The following is a 21,366-nucleotide window of genomic DNA, read 5'->3' as shown; positions in this document are numbered from 1 at the left end:
ACAGGTTTACCATCATGTGCTGAGGGCTTGTGTTTACCTCTGGGCACGAACGTGCAGAAAGGTAAAAGTTACCAGATCAGCTAAAAAATACATTTAGGCAATAATAATAGTTAAACCACCATCATAAATTAATGAAGATACACTAAACATACACTATTTTTAATGAACTTTTATTAACTTCACCCAAATAGTAGCAAACTAGGCAAGCTAGAAACAATCTTGGCATTGACACATTGTCAATCATTCAACCATTGTGTGGTGCCATGCTCCAGTAGAAATGCTACTGTAAACGTTCTATACTGCGCTCAGAACCGCACAGCCTGATGGTCTAAAAGTGGCTTATCACACAAAGAAAGGCGGTGAATTAGGTTCAGGTTGGGGGGACAATTTATGTCATTGCTGTCTAAGAGAAGCAATTGAGATACTAAAGCTACACAGCTATAGTATGGTTGCAGAAGAATCTGAGCTGTGGTCACTATGAACTGTCACTGAATGGAAAAGAGAATTTTGCTAATGTTCTTAATTATAAAAGGACCTTCTACCCTTCTAGGTAACCCTTCAAGGTACAATTCGAAAATGTTTGTTTTTACAAATTATATTTTGTCATTAGTTTTGCTTCATATTGGTCACTTATAGCTTTCAAAAAATGTTAAAATTCAGTCAATAAATTTTTAAGTTAATTTCATCAATAAATGTAAAGAAATTGCATATATGTTTTTTTTTACATGTCTATTGATTACTTGCATAATTTGTACTATTTACAAGTATTTGTGTTAATATGCTAAATTGTCAGCCATCGATGCCAGTAATAACCATATGCCATATAACACGAGAGGACATGTTTCTTTAGAGCATCCATGTGTAACTAGAATTAAATAAGTATTTCTTGTGGTTGTTGTTGTTGTTTATAATCAACAACTGACTGTAAAGAACAGAAAGGGTATTAAAAGAGACATTTTTTAATGACATATGGATTGTGTGAATCTCATCTTTGGACGCACAGAACGAGATACTCTCAGCATTCAGTGAAAGGATCTACTCAAATCTGAAAGTTTACAAGACAGACATTTTTAGTCGCAGAGCATGTTTTACTTGCATTATAAAGTGTCGCCACAGAGTAAAAGATCGTTCTTGGGATTTAACAATTGATATCAAGATTGTTCAAACGAAGATCATGATGCGTCAGATAATCTATATTTTTACCCTGTCATAGAAAAGTGCTGCATTAAGATTCTTTGAAATTTACGCTTCTGTGTTCCATAAGAACAATAAACAAACAAAACTCATCAACAACAGTATACAGGTTTGGAGCAACATAAGGGTGAGCAAATAATGATAGAATTTTTTTTTTTTGGGTGAACTTTTCTTTTGACCAGATTTGTCATTTTTCTTAATGGGGAGTGACGATTGGGGAAAGACAGAGGAAGAAGAGAGAAGAAAGGACATTTTTAAGCTAAGAGTCAAACTGATGAGCAAGGGTGAGGTTGTGAATGAGAGAGACACATAGAGTGTGTTTGTATTATGTGTGGAGAGAGAGAGAGAGAGAGAGAGAGAGAGAGAGACTGAGGGATGAGGCAGAAACTGCTGCTATTTATATCCCCTTCAGTAGCTACAGGAAACAGCCACCATCTGCATAGAGCAGGCAAAATGGGAGCCCAAATTTCCACAGCATACTTATGACTGGCATGAAATTGCAGTCGAGGCTAATTCTGATAACACAATGCATAAGTAAACAAAGGTTATGCTATAATGCAGCCTTTATGTTAAATATGGCCAATACGCCATATTTAGCTCAGATTCATCCAATAGGTCCATTCACCTCTGATCAAGATGTATTGTGTATTTACTTAAATCAACGACATCCTGCAGAGTGCTGGCTGCAGATTCCCAGCATCTAATACTGTTGGACTGTCTTCGTTTATACACATGGGCTATTTATACAATGACAGCTTTTAATAGCTTGGTTCGCCCCTGCACACGCACACACTGCTGCAGTGATCCTTAGTCAGCACATAGAACAAATGTGGCGAGAAAAAGATGGATCTAACAGGAGCCACATTAGCCAAAAATTTCTAATTTTAGATTGCCAAATAATACTCGTATGCAACATGATGAGCTCATAGAACGCTGCAAATCCATTGATTTCAATAGGGATGGTGCATTGAAAAGACATAGGTGAAAACACAAGGTTTTTGCAAAAGCGACACAAAACTCTCAGCGCCCTTCAAGTGCCCTGCAATTGCGTAGCTGTACTTTCTAAAAATAGGGTTCAAGCCATAAACCAATCCTCTGCAACAGCGTACATACCTGAATATGAAATATGATGAAATATGATGAAAGATAACTAACCAAGACCAGGCATTATTAAATAATGAAAGCAAAAGTGTGCACACAAATCTAGTAGACAGCACTTATCTGTCCAAAACCCTCTCAAGTCCTGAATATCAGCATCCTTTTCTGTTCAGGCAGGTCAAAGCTGTGTAATTCCCTTCGTCTGCCCTTCAGAGGGGAGGATATTACCTTTATTTGTGTGCAAGCAGCTTCTAATAAAGACAAATTAACATACGATAACATCTACGCACAGCAGCAGAACTTCAACAAACAGCACATCTGTTAAGCATTTTCTCTGTTCTCCTCTGTTTTGTCAAAACAAACTGTGAATTCCACATAAATGTGAGGGCAGTTTGCTTTTATGAAATTCAGTTTTCACATGAAATGGCATGTGCTGTGTCGGATCAAAATTTGAATATGGGAAGATTAAATCAGATATCAAATCATTCACACAGTGTGTTTTAGGCCTTGTTTTGTGTACAGCAACAGTTTGTAACTTGCTAATACCCTCACATGAACTAGAGTGAATAAACATCATCGATTCCATAGATAATATAAATAAACATCCTGGTCAGAGAATCCTTACAAGACAATGTGAAGATACAGAAAATGTTTTGCCTTTTATTCTTTATAATGCTCCCATCTAGTGACCAAAACGTGCACAGAACAATGCAGTCTAACTCACATACCTGTTCTGGAAAAATACATTTCTTGTGCAGAGCTTTTTAATTTTGTTTTAGCAACTGTGATGCATTTCTGAATGTGAAACATTATGTGATTTTATCACTCATCATCCCAGACATCCAAATAATATTCATGACGGTACAGTATGATTTGGATGCTATTTGCAATGTCTTTTGAATCTGTTCACCATAACGATAAGTTAATTGATTCTTTTAGTGACATCTTTCCACCAGTAGGTTACAACAAATGAACGTATTTATGTGTTATGGGTTTGTTAGGCCTACTGAATCATTCATTTAATGACTTGCTAAGCAGTACCGTTCACGACCAATACAAGTCCATACATGTGTGTATATTGTGACAATAGTGCAATTGGCTTGCACTATTGTCAGTTTGACAGTCTTGACCAGTTAACACGAATGATTAATTTACTGTAAACAGTCATTCAAAAAATATAAATAACGAATGAACCACTACTTCTACTACTCTTGTTAGCTATTCGTGAAGTTATAGAATTATGAAAAATGGAGAATTATATTTAATCTTCCCGATAATGTTCATTTCACAACAGTTTTTCTAAATACAAGGAGGACGCTGACATATGTTAATGATTTGTAAAACAATTACTCCATACCTCAAAGGAATTGTAAAGCCATTTAGTTAACTCTTCATTTACTCACCCACATGCCATCCCTGAAGTGTATGACTTTCTTTCTTCTGCTGCACACAAATGAAGATTTTTAAAAGATTATCTCAGCTCTGTAGGTTCATACAATGCAAGGGAATGGTGAACAGAAATTTGGAGCTCTGAAAAGCATATAAAGGTAGCATTAAATTAATCCACATAATTAAAGGGACTTTCAGTTTCATCGTACCACGTTGGTAGAATGACCTTCCCAACTCAATCTGTGAAGCTGACTCACTCTCTATCTTCAAAAAACGGCTAAAAACACATCTTTTCCAAGAGCACTTAACCCATTCGGACCCTTCGTCCATTACAATGGACATCACATGTCAGCCCTTTTTTTTCAGTTCTGGAGCATTTCACCTAGTTTAAAGCCTGCAGTCCATGAGATTGGACATTTGTCATCCAATCAAATTGCAGTAAATCTCTGCATGTGGTAATTAAAAAAAATACCACTACATTGAAGAGAAGCATGGCAGCAATTCTATCCAAACACAGAAGTAAGCAACATTTTCTATGGTTTTATTTAAATTTTTTTATATGTTTGCCAGTATTTCATAGTTTGTCTGTAAAATAGAAGGATTGAACTTATTAATTAAAGTTAAAAATCATTTGTAGAATTGCAAGTTTTAAATCAGGATTTTTTCAAATGTGTCTGTCCATTAGAATGTACAGTGGGTTCAAACACCTGTTTCTGAAAGCACATGTCCAGTAATGCTGATTGAAATTTCTTATATAAAAAAAAATCTATATCATAGTACTAATACATTTTTGAAATTTTTTTAACTATTTAATAATGCAGAATATACAGTTCTTGAAGTGCTTGAACATATAGCTGATGGAAATATCTCAGATGTTGACTTTATGTGGAGTGATGAGGAAGATGGAGATGGAAATGCAGATGATGCACCAAAAAAGTGTAGAATGAAAATAAGGGATAGTTAGTTAGTTAAGACATTAATATTTTTATAGGTTTTATATTGTAAATAAATTACAATATAAAACTTGTATGAAGTTGTTTGTAAGGGACAGTTTTTGGTAATAATTTCAGGGGAGGACAGAGATGAGCCACTACCAGTAGTAGGGGAAGAAATTGAGATTGAGGCAGAGGAAAGTCAGAATCAAGAAGACAGAGAAGATTATGAGCATGAGGCAGATGTAGAACCAGTACTTGGTGATGATCCTTTACTAACATCACACAATGTGATTTTGAACCACTTGACTTGACAAAGAGTGATATTCAGTTGCGTTGTCACACCCGCTTTACCCCAGTAGAAACAACGTGGGAAAGTCCCACCACTGACCCCCCTGAGCCACTAACACCACACGGCTACTTCAAGCAGTATGTTCCAAGTCAGATGTTTGAGCTGATGAGCACAATGACCAACATACACTCATCTAAAGGATTATTAGGAACACCTGTTCAATTTCTCATTAATGCAATTATCTAATCAACCAATCACATGGCAGTTGCTTCAATGCATTTAGGGGTGTGGTCCTGGTCAAGACAATCTCCTGAACTCCAAACTGAATGTCAGAATGGGAAAGAAAGGTGATTTAAGCAATTTTGAGCGTGGCATGGTTGTTGGTGCCAGACGGGCCGGTCTGAGTATTTCACAATCTGCTTAGTTACTGGGATTTTCACGGACAACCATTTCTAGGGTTTACAAAGAATGGTGTGAAAAGGGAAAAACATCCAGTATGCGGCAGTCCTGTGGGCGAAAATGCCTTGTTGATGCTAGAGGTCAGAGGAGAATGGGCGGACTGTTTCAAGCTGATAGAAGAGCAACTTTGCCCGAAATAACCACTCGTTACAACCGAGGTATGTGAAGCCACAACACGCACAACCTTGAGGCGGATGGGCTACAACAGCAGAAGACCCCACCGGGTACCACTCATCTCCACTACAAATAGGAAAAAGAGGCTACAATTTGCAAGAGTGCACCAAAATTGGACAGTTGAAGACTGGAAAAATGTTGCCTGGTCTGATAGTCTGATTTCTGTTGAGACATTCAGATGGTAGAGTCAGAATTTGGCATAAACAGAATGAGAACATGGATCCATCATGCCTTGTTACCACTGTGCAGGCTGGTGGTGGTGGTGTTATGGTGTTGGTGATGTTTTCTTGTTTGATGATGTTTAACGATGCCCAATTGGCACACTTTAGGCACCTTAGTGCCAATTGGGCATCGTTTAAATGCCACGGCCTACCTGAGCATTGTTTCTGACCATGTCCATCCCTTTATGGCCACCATGTACCCATCCTCTGATGGCTACTTCCAGCAGGATAATGCACCATGTCACAAAGCTCGAATCATTTCAAATTGGTTTCTTGAACATGACAATGAGTTCACTGTACTAAAATGGTCCCCACAGTCACCAGATCTCAACCCAATAGAGCATCTTTGGGATGTGGTGGAACGGGAGCTTCGTGCCCTGGATGTGCATCCCACAAATCTCCATCAACTGCAAGATGCTATCCTATCAATATGGGCAAACATTTCTAAATAATGCTTTAAGCACCTTGTTGAATCAATGCCACGTAGAATTAAGGCAGTTCTGAAGGCGAAAGGGGGTCAAACACAGTATTAGTATGGTGTTCCTAATAATACTTTAGGTGAGTGTATATGCAGAACAAAAAGGAGTCAGGGGGTATAAACATGCCTCAGCTTCTGAGATTGAAATTGTTGTTGGTCTACTTATGGCAATGGGAGTTCTTGGTCTTCCAAGAGTGGTCCTCCAGTATCAATATTGGAATTTTCAAGGAAACCATGTCTCGAGATCGTTTTTTTCAACTCCCGCAAATGGCCACTGCGCATGATTACTCATGCTTTTGATTTTGCTCTAGTGAAAAGCTGGCTTGAGTATTGCAGGGACAATGAATACAAAGGAACTCAGCCACAGAAAATCATGGATCTCCTTGAATTCAAAATAAATGTGGCCGAAGTGCTTGTGCATTCTGGGAAGCCACAGGGTTAAAAAAAACGAGGGAGGCCAAGCAATTCTAACGCAGCCAGTAGGCCTTCCTCTCAAACTCCACATGATGAAGCTGGGCAAAAGAGAGGGGCAAGGGAATGGCGGCCAGTTCTTGAAGTCCAAAAAGACATGGTTGACCACCTGCCAAATTATGATACAAAAAAAGAAGCAACAAGATTCAAATTGGAAGGTTGTTCTGGGAAAATACACATCTTCTGTGATAAGTGCAAGGTGCACTACTGCTTTGTGTCACAGAGAAATTGTTTCAAAGATGCACAAAGGAAATGACTCTAACGTGACTGCATTGATTGATTCGCAGGTTTATTTTGTTATGAATAAACATATGTGCAATCTGTAAAACAAAAACCTCAAAATGAAAGTTGAAATGTTATATTAAATTTGAAAAGTTAATATGTTATAAGCTTAAAGTATAGACCAACAATTGTTATGTTTATTATTTTATTTCATGTTGGTACATTTTTTTGAAGTACCCCTGTTTTGACCTGACGTCCATTGAAATGGACAAAATAAATTACAATGAAAGAGTGCTGAAATTTGTAATATTTGTATTTGGTCTCATTTATAGAAGCCTCATGAGCTGGGAAAATGTACTTTTATATTTTTCAGAAACTGGAAACATAATTCAGGTCTGAAGGGGTTAACCAGTCACTAAAAAAAAACAAAAAAAAAACATTATTTACAATTCTTGTTGCACTTAAATCTGTTTTGTATACTATTCTGATGATAGTGAAACTTTGTAGTATGGCATTTTTCGTACCACTGTCTCCTTAAGATGATTCGCTTATGTTTTCCTCTTTTGTAAGTCACTTTGGATAAAAGCGTCTGCCAAATGAATAAATGTAAATGTAAAGTGGTTAATTCCATGTCTTCAGAAGCGTTATAATAGGTGTGCACTGAAAAATAGGGAAACCATCTCTATTGAAATTACTAAACCAGTACACTTAAAATTAACTTCATACATATATGTTTGAGATGAAAACATACTTTAAGTATATTGTGTTCAAGTGAAATTCAACACAGTCATTAAAAATAAATATGATTATATTGCTATGAAATGTTCATATGGATTCAGACTTCTAACGGATAGTGTTCTTGCAGTGATTTTTATGCCTTGCTCAATTAAATTAATTAAAAGAGTATAAACACAATTCTTTAGCATTTGGTGTCAGTTTCATTTAATTGTGTACAATCCATCCATCTTATTTAATCCAATTGTGTTGAGACTATGTGAATAATATTTGTTACATCAATCTATTACTGAAACCGAGGAAGAAATTTAAATTTTTTTCAGGAAGACTCACAGACTTGAGTGAAATTTAAGATGACATTTATTTGATGAATATAAAAAGGAAAGTAATGTCACTCTTTGGCATAGGGCCCATCTGGCGGTCCGAAGAAGTCATATCCTGAAATATGAGGCAGGGTCGAGGAGCCTACCCCCGAACAGGTCGGGACTCAACTGGTGGTGGTGGGGTGGTGGAGGTTGCCGTGTTAGCACACTGAAATGGCAATGTGATAGATTGTGAGCAGACTTATTTAGCAGGCTTATATTTGATTGGCTAGGAATTACCCAGCTAATGGTTCGATGCTGTAAAGCTGCTAGTCTTCGCGCTAGAACAACGCTGTGCTTACATTTCCCAGCATACTTTGCATGGGACTAATTGAGAGAGTAAATTTGAAATTAAGTGTAATTAATTATTAATTGTAATTGTTAAATTAAGTATTTTATGCAAAATGAGACAAGAAGGAGACTTGATAATGTTTAATATTATGTTATGTTGGGATTTAGAGGGGTTTCTGTCCTGTTGGATGTTTATGGAGGTTACAATTGTGGAAAAGAGTGGAGCTAATGGTTAACTCGACGACTGGTTCCCTACCATTGAACTTTCAATGTGTATTGCACATATTCTCATGAAGTAAATACTGTGGAATTATCCCAAGTCACTGACCTGGGATCTATAAACCCCAAGCTGCATCATACTTGTCAAACAATATAAAAAAGATCATATACGATAAAGCTAACAGCAATCTGCCAAGATCTCTGCAGTTATTTGAACAGATTACATTTAAGTAAGGGAAACACAATTCAATTATGTTTAGCTACACAAAATATTTGAGTAGAGCCTAAATTTTAATTTCAATTTGAGGAAACTCATTTTGATTGTGTGAAACCAATGTTCACAATTGAATTAAGTCAAACCAACAAATGGTTTTTTTTTTTTCAGTGAGAAACAGATCAACATTTAAGTCCTTTTTTACTATAAATCTCCACTTTCACTTCCATAGTCTTCTTCATCTCTTTTTTTTGGCGTATTATTTCAAAAGGAGGAGATTTATAGTAAAAAAGTATTTAAATTTTGATCTATTTCTCACCCACACTCACATGTTTAAGAGTGTTTCATCTGGAAAGCACTGCATTTCCTAAATGTCTTTATAAAATCTGATTAAAGATTAGATTTACAAACATTCTAAATCATATACGTCTCAAAGGCTTGTACTGAGTGTTCTGCTGACATCCGAGAGGAAATGTCTATATTGCAGATGACAGTGGCAGTTCTGGCTTACTTGATGCCCTAGGTGAGCCCTAGGTGAGATCCGACGTGGCGGAAAAATCTAAATTCTATCATCATTTAATCGACATTATGACATCCCAGATGTGTATGACTTTCTTTCTTCTGCTGAACACAAATGAATACATTTTTAGAAGAATATCTCAGCTTTGTAGGTCCATACAATGAAAGTAAATGTTGGTTAGAACTTTGAAGCCATAAAAAATCACATTAAAGCAGAATAAATGTAGTCCATAAGACTCCAGTGGTTAAATCCATATCTTCAGAAGCGACATAATAGGTGTGGGTGAGAAACAGATAAATATTTAAGTATTTTTTTAACTTTATATCTCCACATTCACATCTTAAAGTCACATGTGATGTCTGTTTATTTTCACTTTCTGATCTGAAAGTGTAAGTGGAGATTTATACACACCTTTCATATTACTTCTTAAGACATAGATTTAACCACTGGAGCCTTATGGATTACCTTTATGCTGCCTTTATGTGCTTTTTTGGAGCTTCAAGAATCTGGCCAACTTGCATTGTATGCATTGTACAGAGCTGAAATATTCTTCTAAAAATATTAATTTGCATTCTGCAAAAGAAAGAAAGCCATGTTTCTGTAATGGCATGAGGGTGAGTAAATAATGAGACAATAAAACTAAACAATGAATATAGAAATGAAGTAACTAGACACACACACACACACACACACACACACACACACACATGTTGTGTTTCCATGTTTTATGGGGACTTTCCATAGACATAATGGTTTTTATACTGTACAAACTTTATATTCTATCCCCTAAACCTAACCCTACCCCTAAACCTAACCCTCACAGAAAACTTTCTGCATTTTGACATTTTCAAAAAACATAATTTAGTATGATTTATAAGCTGTTTTCCTCATGGGGACCGACAAAATGTCCCCACAAGGTCAAACATTTCGGGTTTTACTATCCTTATGGGGACATTTGGTCCCCACAAAGTGATAAATACACGCTCACACACACACACACACACACACACACACACACACACACACACACACACACACACACACACACACACACACACACACACACAAATAAAGAAAATGGCAGAATACATACAGATTGCTGCTTGTGCTATTACATATATTTTCTAATTTCAAATGTAATCCTCCTCTCCTAGTTTTCATTAATGCAAAATCATCAATGACTATCAAATCTGCCCAGTAATCACATGGTTGATTCTTATTTTCTCAAGACCAATGAATCGATCCTGTGCCACGGTGTACCTATACTAATGATTATAGTTATCTTATGTCTGTTCAGAATGTAAGAATGCATTAAGAATGCGATACATGCTTTGCATGATTTGGGGCACCTCTCTCCCATCTTGATCTTGCAAGCTCAGGGCAGGGGTGATCGATCAGGTACCCTGCCGTGCCACCCCAGTGAGCGTTGCCACCCTAGGCGCCTGCCTAAATCGCCTATGCCAGGATCCGCTACTGGCAGGTGAACAAACAGCCTAAAAAATACATATTCCATATGCAAACACACACATTAAATAGACGTATCGGTGATGTACGTGTGCTCTCAGGGATTTCTTTGTAGAAATCAGAGTGTAAATATTGCTTTCTGTGCGGCTGTCATGTTATGGTGAGTTTCACCTTTGTCTGCCATTTTTCAAGATGACACTATTCTGTACAGTGTCCTTCCACAGTTACAAAACACAATATTTCGATATATACATTGCCATCTCAAAATTGTATTCCTTGTTAAATAGCTAGCAACAAGACAAGCTAAAGATATCATTCCAAAACAGCAGTAGAACTGAAGATAAGAGTAAAATATACAAAATGAGTCTGCTGAACACTGACATTGGTTGTGTCATGTATATATCTTACCACACTTCCAATTTCACTTCCACATTGTTCTTGCTTTCTTTTTTTTTTTTTTTTGTCGATTCGCATTATTTGTGCACATTGTCACTTACTGATCAAAGGTGGAGATTTATAGTAAAAAAGGACTTAAATACTGATCTATTTCTCACCCACACACACACACACACCTATCACACACACACCTATCACACCTGCCATCAATAAAAGTAACTTCTAATCACAGGATTAGGATCGTAGGACAAGATGTAAGATATCGTTCCAAAACAGCAGTCAAACTAACGATAAGAGTAAAATATACAGTATGAGACTGCCGAACCTTGTCCTGGTTGTGTCGTGAACTGTTTCTAATTTACCGCTTCAAATAGAAACAAGCAAATAATTATCATTTTTCTTGTAATAAAACAAACAAACACATTTCTTCAATTCTGAGACATTGGGAATCGAGAGTTGACTCCGTGAGCGTCAAGTTCGCTCAGAGGCATGACATGTTCATAAAGGTTTCGAAGCTTCATGAAGCAATGCTTCGAAAGTGCCCATCACTAGTTTAAAACACTTGCATGCTGATTGCAAAGATGCAGATTTTCAGGGGGGCTGAGATGAAATTTAGGGGGGCTAAAGCCCTCCTAAAAAGGGTCTAGTAATGCCCATGCGTTCGGACTTTGTTTATTTTCTCGATCAACAAAATGTTAAACAGTACAAAAAGCACTAATTGTTAAATTATCATAATTTCTTGAATAATCATTGCAGTCCTTTTGTAGTCCGTTAGCCATCAGTTAATCCTATCCGTTTTTCCATTTGTAAGAAGCAATCACAAGAGTCGATTCTGAGTCCCCTCATCACTCAAGAGAAAGAATGGCCTCTAGACCGACATCAGTAGTCTGTGATGACATTTCACTTTGGACAAAAATAATTACCAAGGGAAATGACACATTTTTTGACAAAAAAATTGCTTGGTTCATGAACAGTACAAAAGATAAAGTTTGCGCCACCCTCGTCCTATCGCCCCCAAAAAAAAATAATGCAGAACTGAAAATGAGGAATTTGGGTCACTAAACTAAGAGAAAATGATTAAGAAAAAATGATTAAGAGAAAATGACTCCCACAATGTTTAGTAAGAGCAACTGTTGTGAAGGATCATTGATTTAGACAGAAGCAGTAATAGTCTGCGTGGGTGTTAACTATGACTCATTGGGACTTTTGAGAAATGCAGTAAATGTATACCGTAGTTTGTTTGCTATATAAGGATCCATCACCCTTCAACAAAAAATTGATAATTAATTTGAGGTCCATCCTTCCGATCTGCTAACAGATTCTTGCATGAGACTCATCATGTGTGCAAATCTCACTTAAGATAAAGTCTGTGGCAAATGTGTTGTTTAAAGTGTCAAGAGTTCATGAAACTCAACGTGCAGAATGCAGCCGGTTTGTCAGATACAAAAAAAAAAGGAATAATAATTAAACATGTCAATGTGACATATTTAAGACAGTTTTGTATTTCTGTCAAAATTTTGTAATTATTTATTTATTTCAATCTGTGGTTCAAGGCTTCGCTTTATTTAAGAATAAATTAATATCCTCATAGAGAAAACGAATAGGGGAAAATTCACACTGTGTTGACACACATAGTTTGATCACCCTTGTGTGGTTTAATCAAAACATTTGAACAAATCTAGAATTTTACAGAAAATGTCGTGTTAGCCCTTCACCCATCTCTTATATATAGTATATTTAGACAAGAACAAGACAAGCTAGTTCCTTCTTTGTTGCTGTTACTTCCTTCTTCAGAAACATATTTTTTTTTTCAATTCACCACGTATACATAGCAAGTGCCTACTTTATAATTTTGTAATTTTCTACGTTTTTCAAAACACACTTAATGTTCCTGTTAAGTTTTTAGTGTTCGTTTTGTTTAGGTCAGAGGTGTGAACTTCACAGGAATTGTTTTGTGAGCAGCATTCAGTTTAATTACTGTTGTGTATCTTGCATTAGCCTACATTAGAAATGAAAAACACCTATTCAAATGCACTAATATTATTCTTCATGAATATTTCATTATATCATGCCATTTTAAGTGTGGCACAACAAACAGTGTTCACCCTCACCTACATATCATTCCAAATTCGTGGAATACAATAGGTGATATTTTTCCGCTATTATCCATACAAAGAAAGTGGATGGTGTTTTTTAATTTCAAGCTTTATAAACGACCAAAAAAACTAATCAAACAAACAAACAAAAACACCTTTTTTTTATATTTGAGGGCCATGGTGGAGGGGGACATTTTCAGAAAATAATGACAAATATCAGTCGGTTCATCATATAAAGCTATAATATGACTTTAAAATACTTGGAATATACCATATGACATATTGGAAACTTTAATGATACGTTTATTCAGGCCTGGCTCTACAGGGTCAGGGGTTTATTTTAAGGGGTGAACTTTTTCCTTTAAGAAGTCTACTAATCAAATAAAGAAATGAAAGGATCTTATTTGTGGTGCCGAATGAATATCTATTGTAAAACTTCCAAAAATGTCAAAATATTAAGATTAGTCTAGTCTAGATTTAGGCCTGGAAATCATTTTGAGGTACAAACACTGGAAGACTACAATACATATGGTGGTGGTTTTGGGTTTGCATGGCTTAACCCACACCCATATTTTTCACAGGACTTACTTCACTCTACTTCCTCTCTCTCTTCCTGTCATGTGTACTACAGTTTGCTAACTTCTATTCTGTAAAGCAACTGTGTTCTGTTTCAGGAAACCAAAAAAATTCTCATACCTTCTCATGATAGTAGTATTTTTCTAAGCTGCTGTATTTTAACAAAGGTAAGTTTGTTAAACTTTAACAAATTATGTGAAAAATTATGACTAGAGTAGTTTCTTTTATTAAAGTGACTCGATTTTGAGAACAGTTATATCTTGCCTGTCTGCATAGCACTGTGTTCCCTAATGGACCCATACTATTATCAAAGATGAATCAGAATAATATTCATATCTGTGATGTTGATTTACTGTGTATAAAATAGCCTATGTAACCTCTTTAGCCAGTATAAAAATCATTAAACTTAAAATATTTTTTTGTGTGTAAAATTAGTAAAGTTAATTTTTCTAAAGGATTTGGAGAACTTGCGTAACGACAATCGTCAAAATAACTACTTTTTTTTTTTTGCAAACATTTACTTACCCTAATGTCGTTCCTAACAACAAAAGTGGAAAGTTTTATACTGCCAGTGCAAAACTCCAAAAAGGACAGAAAAGCACCGTAAGGGCTCACTTTGTTTATTTGTAAATTTAGATTATGCCCAAATAATTTTTAAATGATCTTTCTCTGTTTTGATAAATAAATCGTTTAATGTTATGTATTGAGATCAGCTATGTACATACTTAATTAGATAACTTTATTCCTACATCTGCCACTGTCATGCGAGGATTTAGTAGTTTGGTGGATAAATATATAAATCCGAATTATAATATTAAGTTTAACTAATCGGTTGACTGATGAAGTTTTCACTTTGAGTACAAGGGTTTCAGGGTTTGCATTTTATTTGAAGATTTCTCTGGAACGGATCATGAGCTGTAGATAGCAATAGATAAGTAGAGTGTGTGTCTGACAAAGCAGTCAATGTGAGAGAGCATTGTCACTTTCTGCAACTGATAAGCATTGCAGAAACCACTCGGCACTAAAAATAAAAACATGGTCAAGAAATGTCCTACCAGTAAATGATGCCTATGACCACAAAAGTCTTCTGCAGTCATACATTAACTTTGTGTGAGAAATGGACCAAAGCTCATGTCAACGTTCACTGATAGTCTTCCCCTCCACCAGAGCTCACAAGAACCATTTGGCTTGTGTTCAATTCAAAAATGTTTAAAGTCATTGAAGCCAATCACTCTTTGCTCTCATGTTCACGTGTCATCGCGACACACATTTAGAAATTTACCACAAATGATATTTGAGTGCTATGACAGAGGGGAAGATTATCAGCGAATAACATTTTTTCGTTTCCTCACAAAACACTTTTGTATTACTTCAAAAGACTTGTGCCCTGATTTACAACAGGTTTACATGTATACAAACATGTGCAACTTGATAGCGCACTCAAAAAATGTCTGAGCTGATCTACTAACGTACAGTAGTCTTCTAAGTATTGCATCTTTAAGATGTGTAAAATAGCACGTATTGACAATTTTTGCATGCAAAATTAATATACAATTTAGAGGCATGCCTTCAAATGCGCATAATAAAGGCAAATGTCGATGCAAATACATCAAATTGCACTTGCAAAGGGGTTTATCGAGCCTGAAAGTCATTTCATAAATTGCAAGAGCAAATTAATATGAATAAAAAAAATGCAGGTATTAATTTGAATCGAGCTGTGCATCATCCTGTCATTAGCTGCTTTTCCATTATCGGGCCAGTGCGAGCCAATAGCCTCGGTCCTCGAGACCAAAATCGATCTGCGTACCCACCAGCGAGCTAAATGCTGAGAAGAGTATAGCTGCAAACAGAGCTCCAAATAGGGACAGGAGCTCCAAACCGCCAGGTTTCCCCCCTTTTGGAGTTAGCACGTGCCACTTTTGGAATTACCATGCCCTCTTCTGGAAAACCACAACCTATTTGGGAGATTCTGCCACCATTTGTATTTAACTGTCAAAATATTTTAAGTGGTGGTTCTACCCAGTGCTCGCTTGTGGTCTGGCCGGTACACACCAGTACTCCGAAAAAGTGTGTTTGGCTCCCATAAAATGAGCAACATGTGCTGGCAGCCTCTGTGTCTCTCTCGAGCGCAACTTAAACATGGTCACGATATTTGCGGTTTGAAATTCAGATATCGTTTTAGTGTAAATCATTGGTGTGATGGCTAAACGTGAACATATTGCATTTTCTTCTTTGTAAATTAATCTTATCAACTACACTTACACTTGCTAAATAGCAGGGATTTTATTATCCTATTAGTAAATATATTTATGAATAAATGCCATATTAGCTTGAATAAAATTATGTTTTTATTTAGTGAGAGCCGTACTGTAAGTCAGTGTGGATTTGGTGCAATTAGCACACGCAAAAGCCTCTTTTTGGAGGGCGTGTCCAACATATTTGCCTGTGCATCTATTTGCGCAGTTTTACTTAGTAAAATACCTGCAATTCAACCACAACGAGTACAGGCGATTTGATAAGATTGCCAAGCAAATTACCACTTAGTTAAGGTCTTAGTAAATCAGGGCCTTTAGATCACTTTAAACTTTTTAGCACTGAAAAAATAAGCTCAAACCTTCTGCCTAAAATCTTTTGTGTTTCATGGCACAAAGAATATAAAACAGTGTTGGAACAACATAGGGGTAAGTAAATGGTGACAAAATGTTTATTTTTGTTTTGGAGCGAACTATTCTATTAGGATGAAACTTTTTTTTTCTTTTTGCTGTAAGCATTTTTACAGTCCGTAAAATTACGTATTGCTGACCACTTACATCTCGCTGTGTAAACTAAGGTGTAAATATACACAAAAAAAATTTTTGTGGTAAAGTGAAAATAGCAGAAAATATTAAGTACTTTCTACATTTAATCAGTTAGTTTAAGCGTGAACTTGAAAATATTAAGTAAATTCAACATGTATACTCAATTCACATATGGAAATATTCATTCTCTAGCTTCAAGTAAATATTATTTATTATTGTTTGTTATCTTTACAACGTGTCATCATGCATCAATCATAAAGTAGAAAGCCTTGTCATATTTATTTGCTAATTAGTGTAAATTTCACAGGTAAATATAATAAGATAATTTTACTTAACTTTTCAAAGTTGTTCCCAGCATACTTATAATATTAGGGAGCATGGTTTTTGTTTTCAAGTTGATGTACCCATTTTTATTGTCGATTTTGAAATATATTGTTATATTTGGTGTCTTGTTTTGTAAAGTCTGAAGTCTGAATCTTGTTTCTATCGCCATTAAACCAGAAACAGAGTATTGCAAAGTACATTTTACTCAAAAATGTAAAAAAAGAATTGTGTGTAGCTTTTAGCCTTCCTCCTATTTTTGTTTGTGTTTAATATAAAAACCACTTGAAAAAAAATTTAGCTTTCTGAGTGGGCTAAAGTAACCTTCATGTTATGGTGAGTTTTACCAGGTGAAGGGGTAGAAGCACGATGAAGCTATAAATGTCCAATTCATGCAGCAATGACCACATACAGAATAGCAGCCACTCCCATCTCTGAAATGTATCACCCACATTGACATCTGCTAAAAACATTTGCAGTTTTTCAAGTTGCTACTTCTTCCGTGCAATGCCTTTCAAAACTGTTGCATAACTGTTGCAAAACTGATCAGAAGTGATGTAATATACAACGTATTTAAATGTAGATTCCCATCTCAGTTTTAATACAGCAAGTTAATTTCCTCTCTTTTCGGTGAGGGACTTGTACAATTTCTGGATTTAGATATACTGTGTTTGGTAAAATTGATAATAACAAATGCTGTTTTACATTAGGATATGCTTCAGTCACTGTGTCTGAGGGGCCTTCTCTTGTTGTTGGTGGGAAGACATGGTAAGTATACACTTTGTGCAGATGTTCTTGAACTGCATTTTACGTTTTCAAGATTATATCAGACCTCAGTCAGAGAAATGGTAAATGGTCTGCACTTATATAGCACCTTTTTAACCTTAACGGTTTTCAAAGTGCTTTACACTGCATCTCATTCACCCATTCACACACACTCACACACCAATGGCAGCTGAGCTGCCATGCAAGGTGCTAGCCTGCCATTGGGAGCAACTTGGTGTTTGGTGTCTTGCCCAAGGACACTCCGCGTGTGGAGTCTTGTGGGCCGGGAATCGAACCACCAACCCTGCAATTAGTGGACACTGAACTGTTACTCTGTTCCAAAACCTAGTGAGCTGCATTGCTATCTACAGCCTACATAGACAGGTGTCTTCTAAGCTACATGAAAGCTTAAATGAGAGCCATGCACCCATGGCCAACTAATCAGACAAGGATTTGTAATATAAAGTGATATTATTAGGGAAATAAATTTGCTTGAGACACTTGCTCTTACTGTATCTCTCCAAGAACTAGAAAGACATCTAAGCACTGTCAATGGTTGTTTCAGTAACCCCGTCATAAGAGAAAGACTTTGAGGCTCTTGAAATATCTTGTATTTTCTCAAGTGCATAAATGGGATATTTGAGGCTCCTTTAAAGGGTGCTCAAAGGTTCTCCAAAAGGTTCCGCCAGTGTGGCATGTAAGAGACCTCAAATAGTACTTCTCACATGAAATGCACAAGAGACTTGACTCCCAATTGAATTTGAGTAGAGCTTATGCTGATGCAAGAGCAGAGCAAACAGCATGTTACTCATAAGCAGGCCCAGATGGAATCTGTGGACTTTTTTCACATTATATGCTCTAAATTTAAGGTCAGATTTGTGGAATTCTGCAGCAGGGATTTAAATATAGTAAAATATATCAAATTTAGCTGAGAGTACTACACTCTTATTGGTAGCTGAAAACATCATGAAATCAGCCAAAATATGTAATAAACAATCATGCAAATGGTGGAAAATGTGTAGAATTTTAATTAAAGACATATGTCGCAATGTCGAGTTTTTGACACACGCGGATTACATCTGGGCCTACTCATAAGCATGAAAGTACACAAATATTGGGTAAAATATTCGTAACTATTTTATTAGAGTTTATTAGACTGAACTCTTTATATCAACATAATAATGGAGAAAGATGCCTTACTTTTGAAACAGCCTTTGCATCCCATATCATTATATACAGTATATGTCTTAAAATACTGGCAACATAGGCAGCCCACTAGGTTCTGGAATTGAGCCTGTGTCTCACAAATGTATGCAGTTTGTACTGTGCTTTTTTATTATTATTTAAAATTGACAAAAAATGCATTAAATGTTACTGAGCAAAAATTCAGTATGGTGAATCATGAAACGATTGTTTAAAGATGGAACTGAAGTTTAAACTGTTTGTTGTAGTCTACACTCAGGAGCAATGCTTAAAAGCTTCAGTAAACACGTGTGGAGACTGCATCAAGTCCGGGCCTGGCTGTGCCTGGTGTAAACATGTGGTAAGCCCTGTTTTAAAGATTGGTAGATTCTCTTGACAATGGTGCAGATGTTAGTATCTCAGTAGTGGGGTAAATATGCAACACAATTTAAATGGAGTTCAAAAATGAGAAAGAATTGCCTGAACTGAGCTCTCATGTAATACAACTGTTTTGATTCATCGACTTGCCTAGACAGACTTTTTTGACTTGCAGCATAAAGTTTGATCCACTTTGCAGCTCATTCTGGCCACGAACTGCCTACTTAGACACGAAGAGACCTTCTAACTGACATTTAAAGTGAACACAATTTTTGTTGGTTTTTTTACATGCTGTTTAGGACCAGTGATACCAAACATATACATATAAGTTCCTGTTTTTTTTAAATATATTGTTTTCTCACTAAGCACCTCAAATAAAACTATGAATATCTTTCAAGAATCAGAAGCTGACAAACTTTGGTAAATCCAGTAATATAATAGCTATGCTTGGTGCCTTTTAAGCACAATTTTGTTTCCTGGTCAACTGCTACAAACTTGACTTCTCTAAGTTGAATTTTTGTTGTGAAATCTTATTAAAACTTGTGATTTTCACAAGTGCTTTCCAGTCAGTAAAAGGATTTTGGGCAGTCTATGGTCTGAGAGTCCAACATTGATCAGTCTAATTCTCAGTTATTTGAACTAAAGAAAGTGTCAAGCTCTCCTTCACATCCTGTTCTCTGTTTAATTTAAACCACAGAATTTCACCAAGACTGGGGAGCAGGAAGCTGTGCGTTGTGACACTGTTGCTGTGCTTAAAGAAAAAGGGTGTGCATCTACAGATATAGAAAATCCTCCGAATAACTTTGTAGCAATAGAAAACAAGCCTTTGAATGCAAACATTGAAATCCCAGTGCAAATCCAACCACAAGAAATAAAACTGAATCTCAGACCAGGTATGTTCTATTCTTTGGGCTTATTTACAATACACTTAAGCCACATTCACACTAATCTGTTTTCATTTGAAAATGTTGTTGTCAGTTTCCTAACCTCATAGTTTTCAAAAGTATGTGGTAATAAAGTGCGTTTTTTGTAGGCCTTAAAGGTTTTCAGTCCAGGATATGTGTGGTCGAAATGAGTAAAAGTAGCGTGTGTGTGTGTGTACGGGTGTGTATGTACGTGTGTGTGTGTGTGAGTGGCCGGGTTTGGGTGGTTTAAGAGGATATTTTTTTTTAGGTTACAAACTGGTAATTACAAGGGTATCATGCTATATATATGGTTTATGAGGACCTTTCTAATGTCCCCATAATTCAGATTAATTAAAAAAAAGATACTAAACAATTTTTTTTGGAAAATGTAAAAATGCAGAAAGTTTTTTGAGAGGTTTAGTTTTATTTTCTCTGAAACTGTTATGCTGATAATTTTTTTTTTTAAATAAATATAAACGATTAAATTAGAAAAATGCAAAATATAAATATTTTCACAAGTGGATTCATACTTCGGAAAATCGCATACATTTGCAAGTTTTTATTTTTCTATTAAACGTGGTTCTAAAAATATATATACATTTTTTCTTAATATGTTTTTCTTTTCTCAGGAATGCCCCACACTTTTGACTTTGATTTTAAAAGGGCAGAAGGTTATCCTGTGGATCTTTACTACCTGATGGATCTCTCCTACTCTATGAAAGATGATTTGGAGAATGTGAAAAGGCTGGGCAAAGATTTACTTGATGAGCTTACTAAATTCACAAGAAATGCCAGAATAGGTGAGTTTATGTAAATATATAATATATACATATTCAGTACTGTGCAAACGTTTTAAGCACTTGTGAAAAATGTTGCAAAAGTTTTCATTTGTCAATTAAAAATAAAAAAGCTAAATCGATATTTGCTGTGACCACCTTTGCCTTTCCTATCCTAGTTACACCTGGACACAGTTTTTCTTGGTTGTTGGCAGATAGGATGTTCCAAGCTTCTTGGATAATTCACCCTAATTCTTCTATCTATTTCAGCTGACTCAATTGCTTCTGTCTCTTCATATAATCCCAGACTGACTTCATGTTCGGGGGGGGGGGGGGCACTGTGGGGGCAATGTCATCTCTTGCTGAGCACCCCGTTTTTCTATTCTAATCTTTTCTATTTGCAAAAGTCATGTTTGGGAGTCTAAAATGTATTTTTCC

The 21,366-nt window shown here is 36.1% G+C and overlaps 1 protein-coding gene across 2 annotated transcripts in view; it reads left to right on the top strand.

The window, feature by feature from the left end:
* itgb2 (integrin, beta 2) overlaps positions 1-21,366 on the top strand; it is a 46,329-nt gene that overhangs the window by 6,320 nt on the left and 18,643 nt on the right. The window contains exons 1-5 of one of the 2 annotated variants that reach the window (XM_052148120.1): positions 13,852-13,970; positions 17,633-17,690; positions 19,139-19,230; positions 19,945-20,140; positions 20,782-20,952. In XM_052148120.1, the coding sequence (XP_052004080.1) occupies positions 17,636-17,690; positions 19,139-19,230; positions 19,945-20,140; positions 20,782-20,952 (514 nt within the window). In that variant the 5' untranslated portion in view covers positions 13,852-13,970; positions 17,633-17,635. Of the gene's footprint in view, positions 1-13,851; positions 13,971-17,632; positions 17,691-19,138; positions 19,231-19,944; positions 20,141-20,781; positions 20,953-21,366 lie in introns of those variants that run through there. The other variant, XM_052148121.1, reaches the window with a different exon arrangement.

Source organism: Xyrauchen texanus, chromosome 18 (genome assembly GCF_025860055.1).
Source record: "Xyrauchen texanus isolate HMW12.3.18 chromosome 18, RBS_HiC_50CHRs, whole genome shotgun sequence".
Classification (NCBI taxonomy): domain Eukaryota; kingdom Metazoa; phylum Chordata; class Actinopteri; order Cypriniformes; family Catostomidae; genus Xyrauchen; species Xyrauchen texanus.
This window is presented reverse-complemented; position numbering and strand designations above follow the sequence as displayed.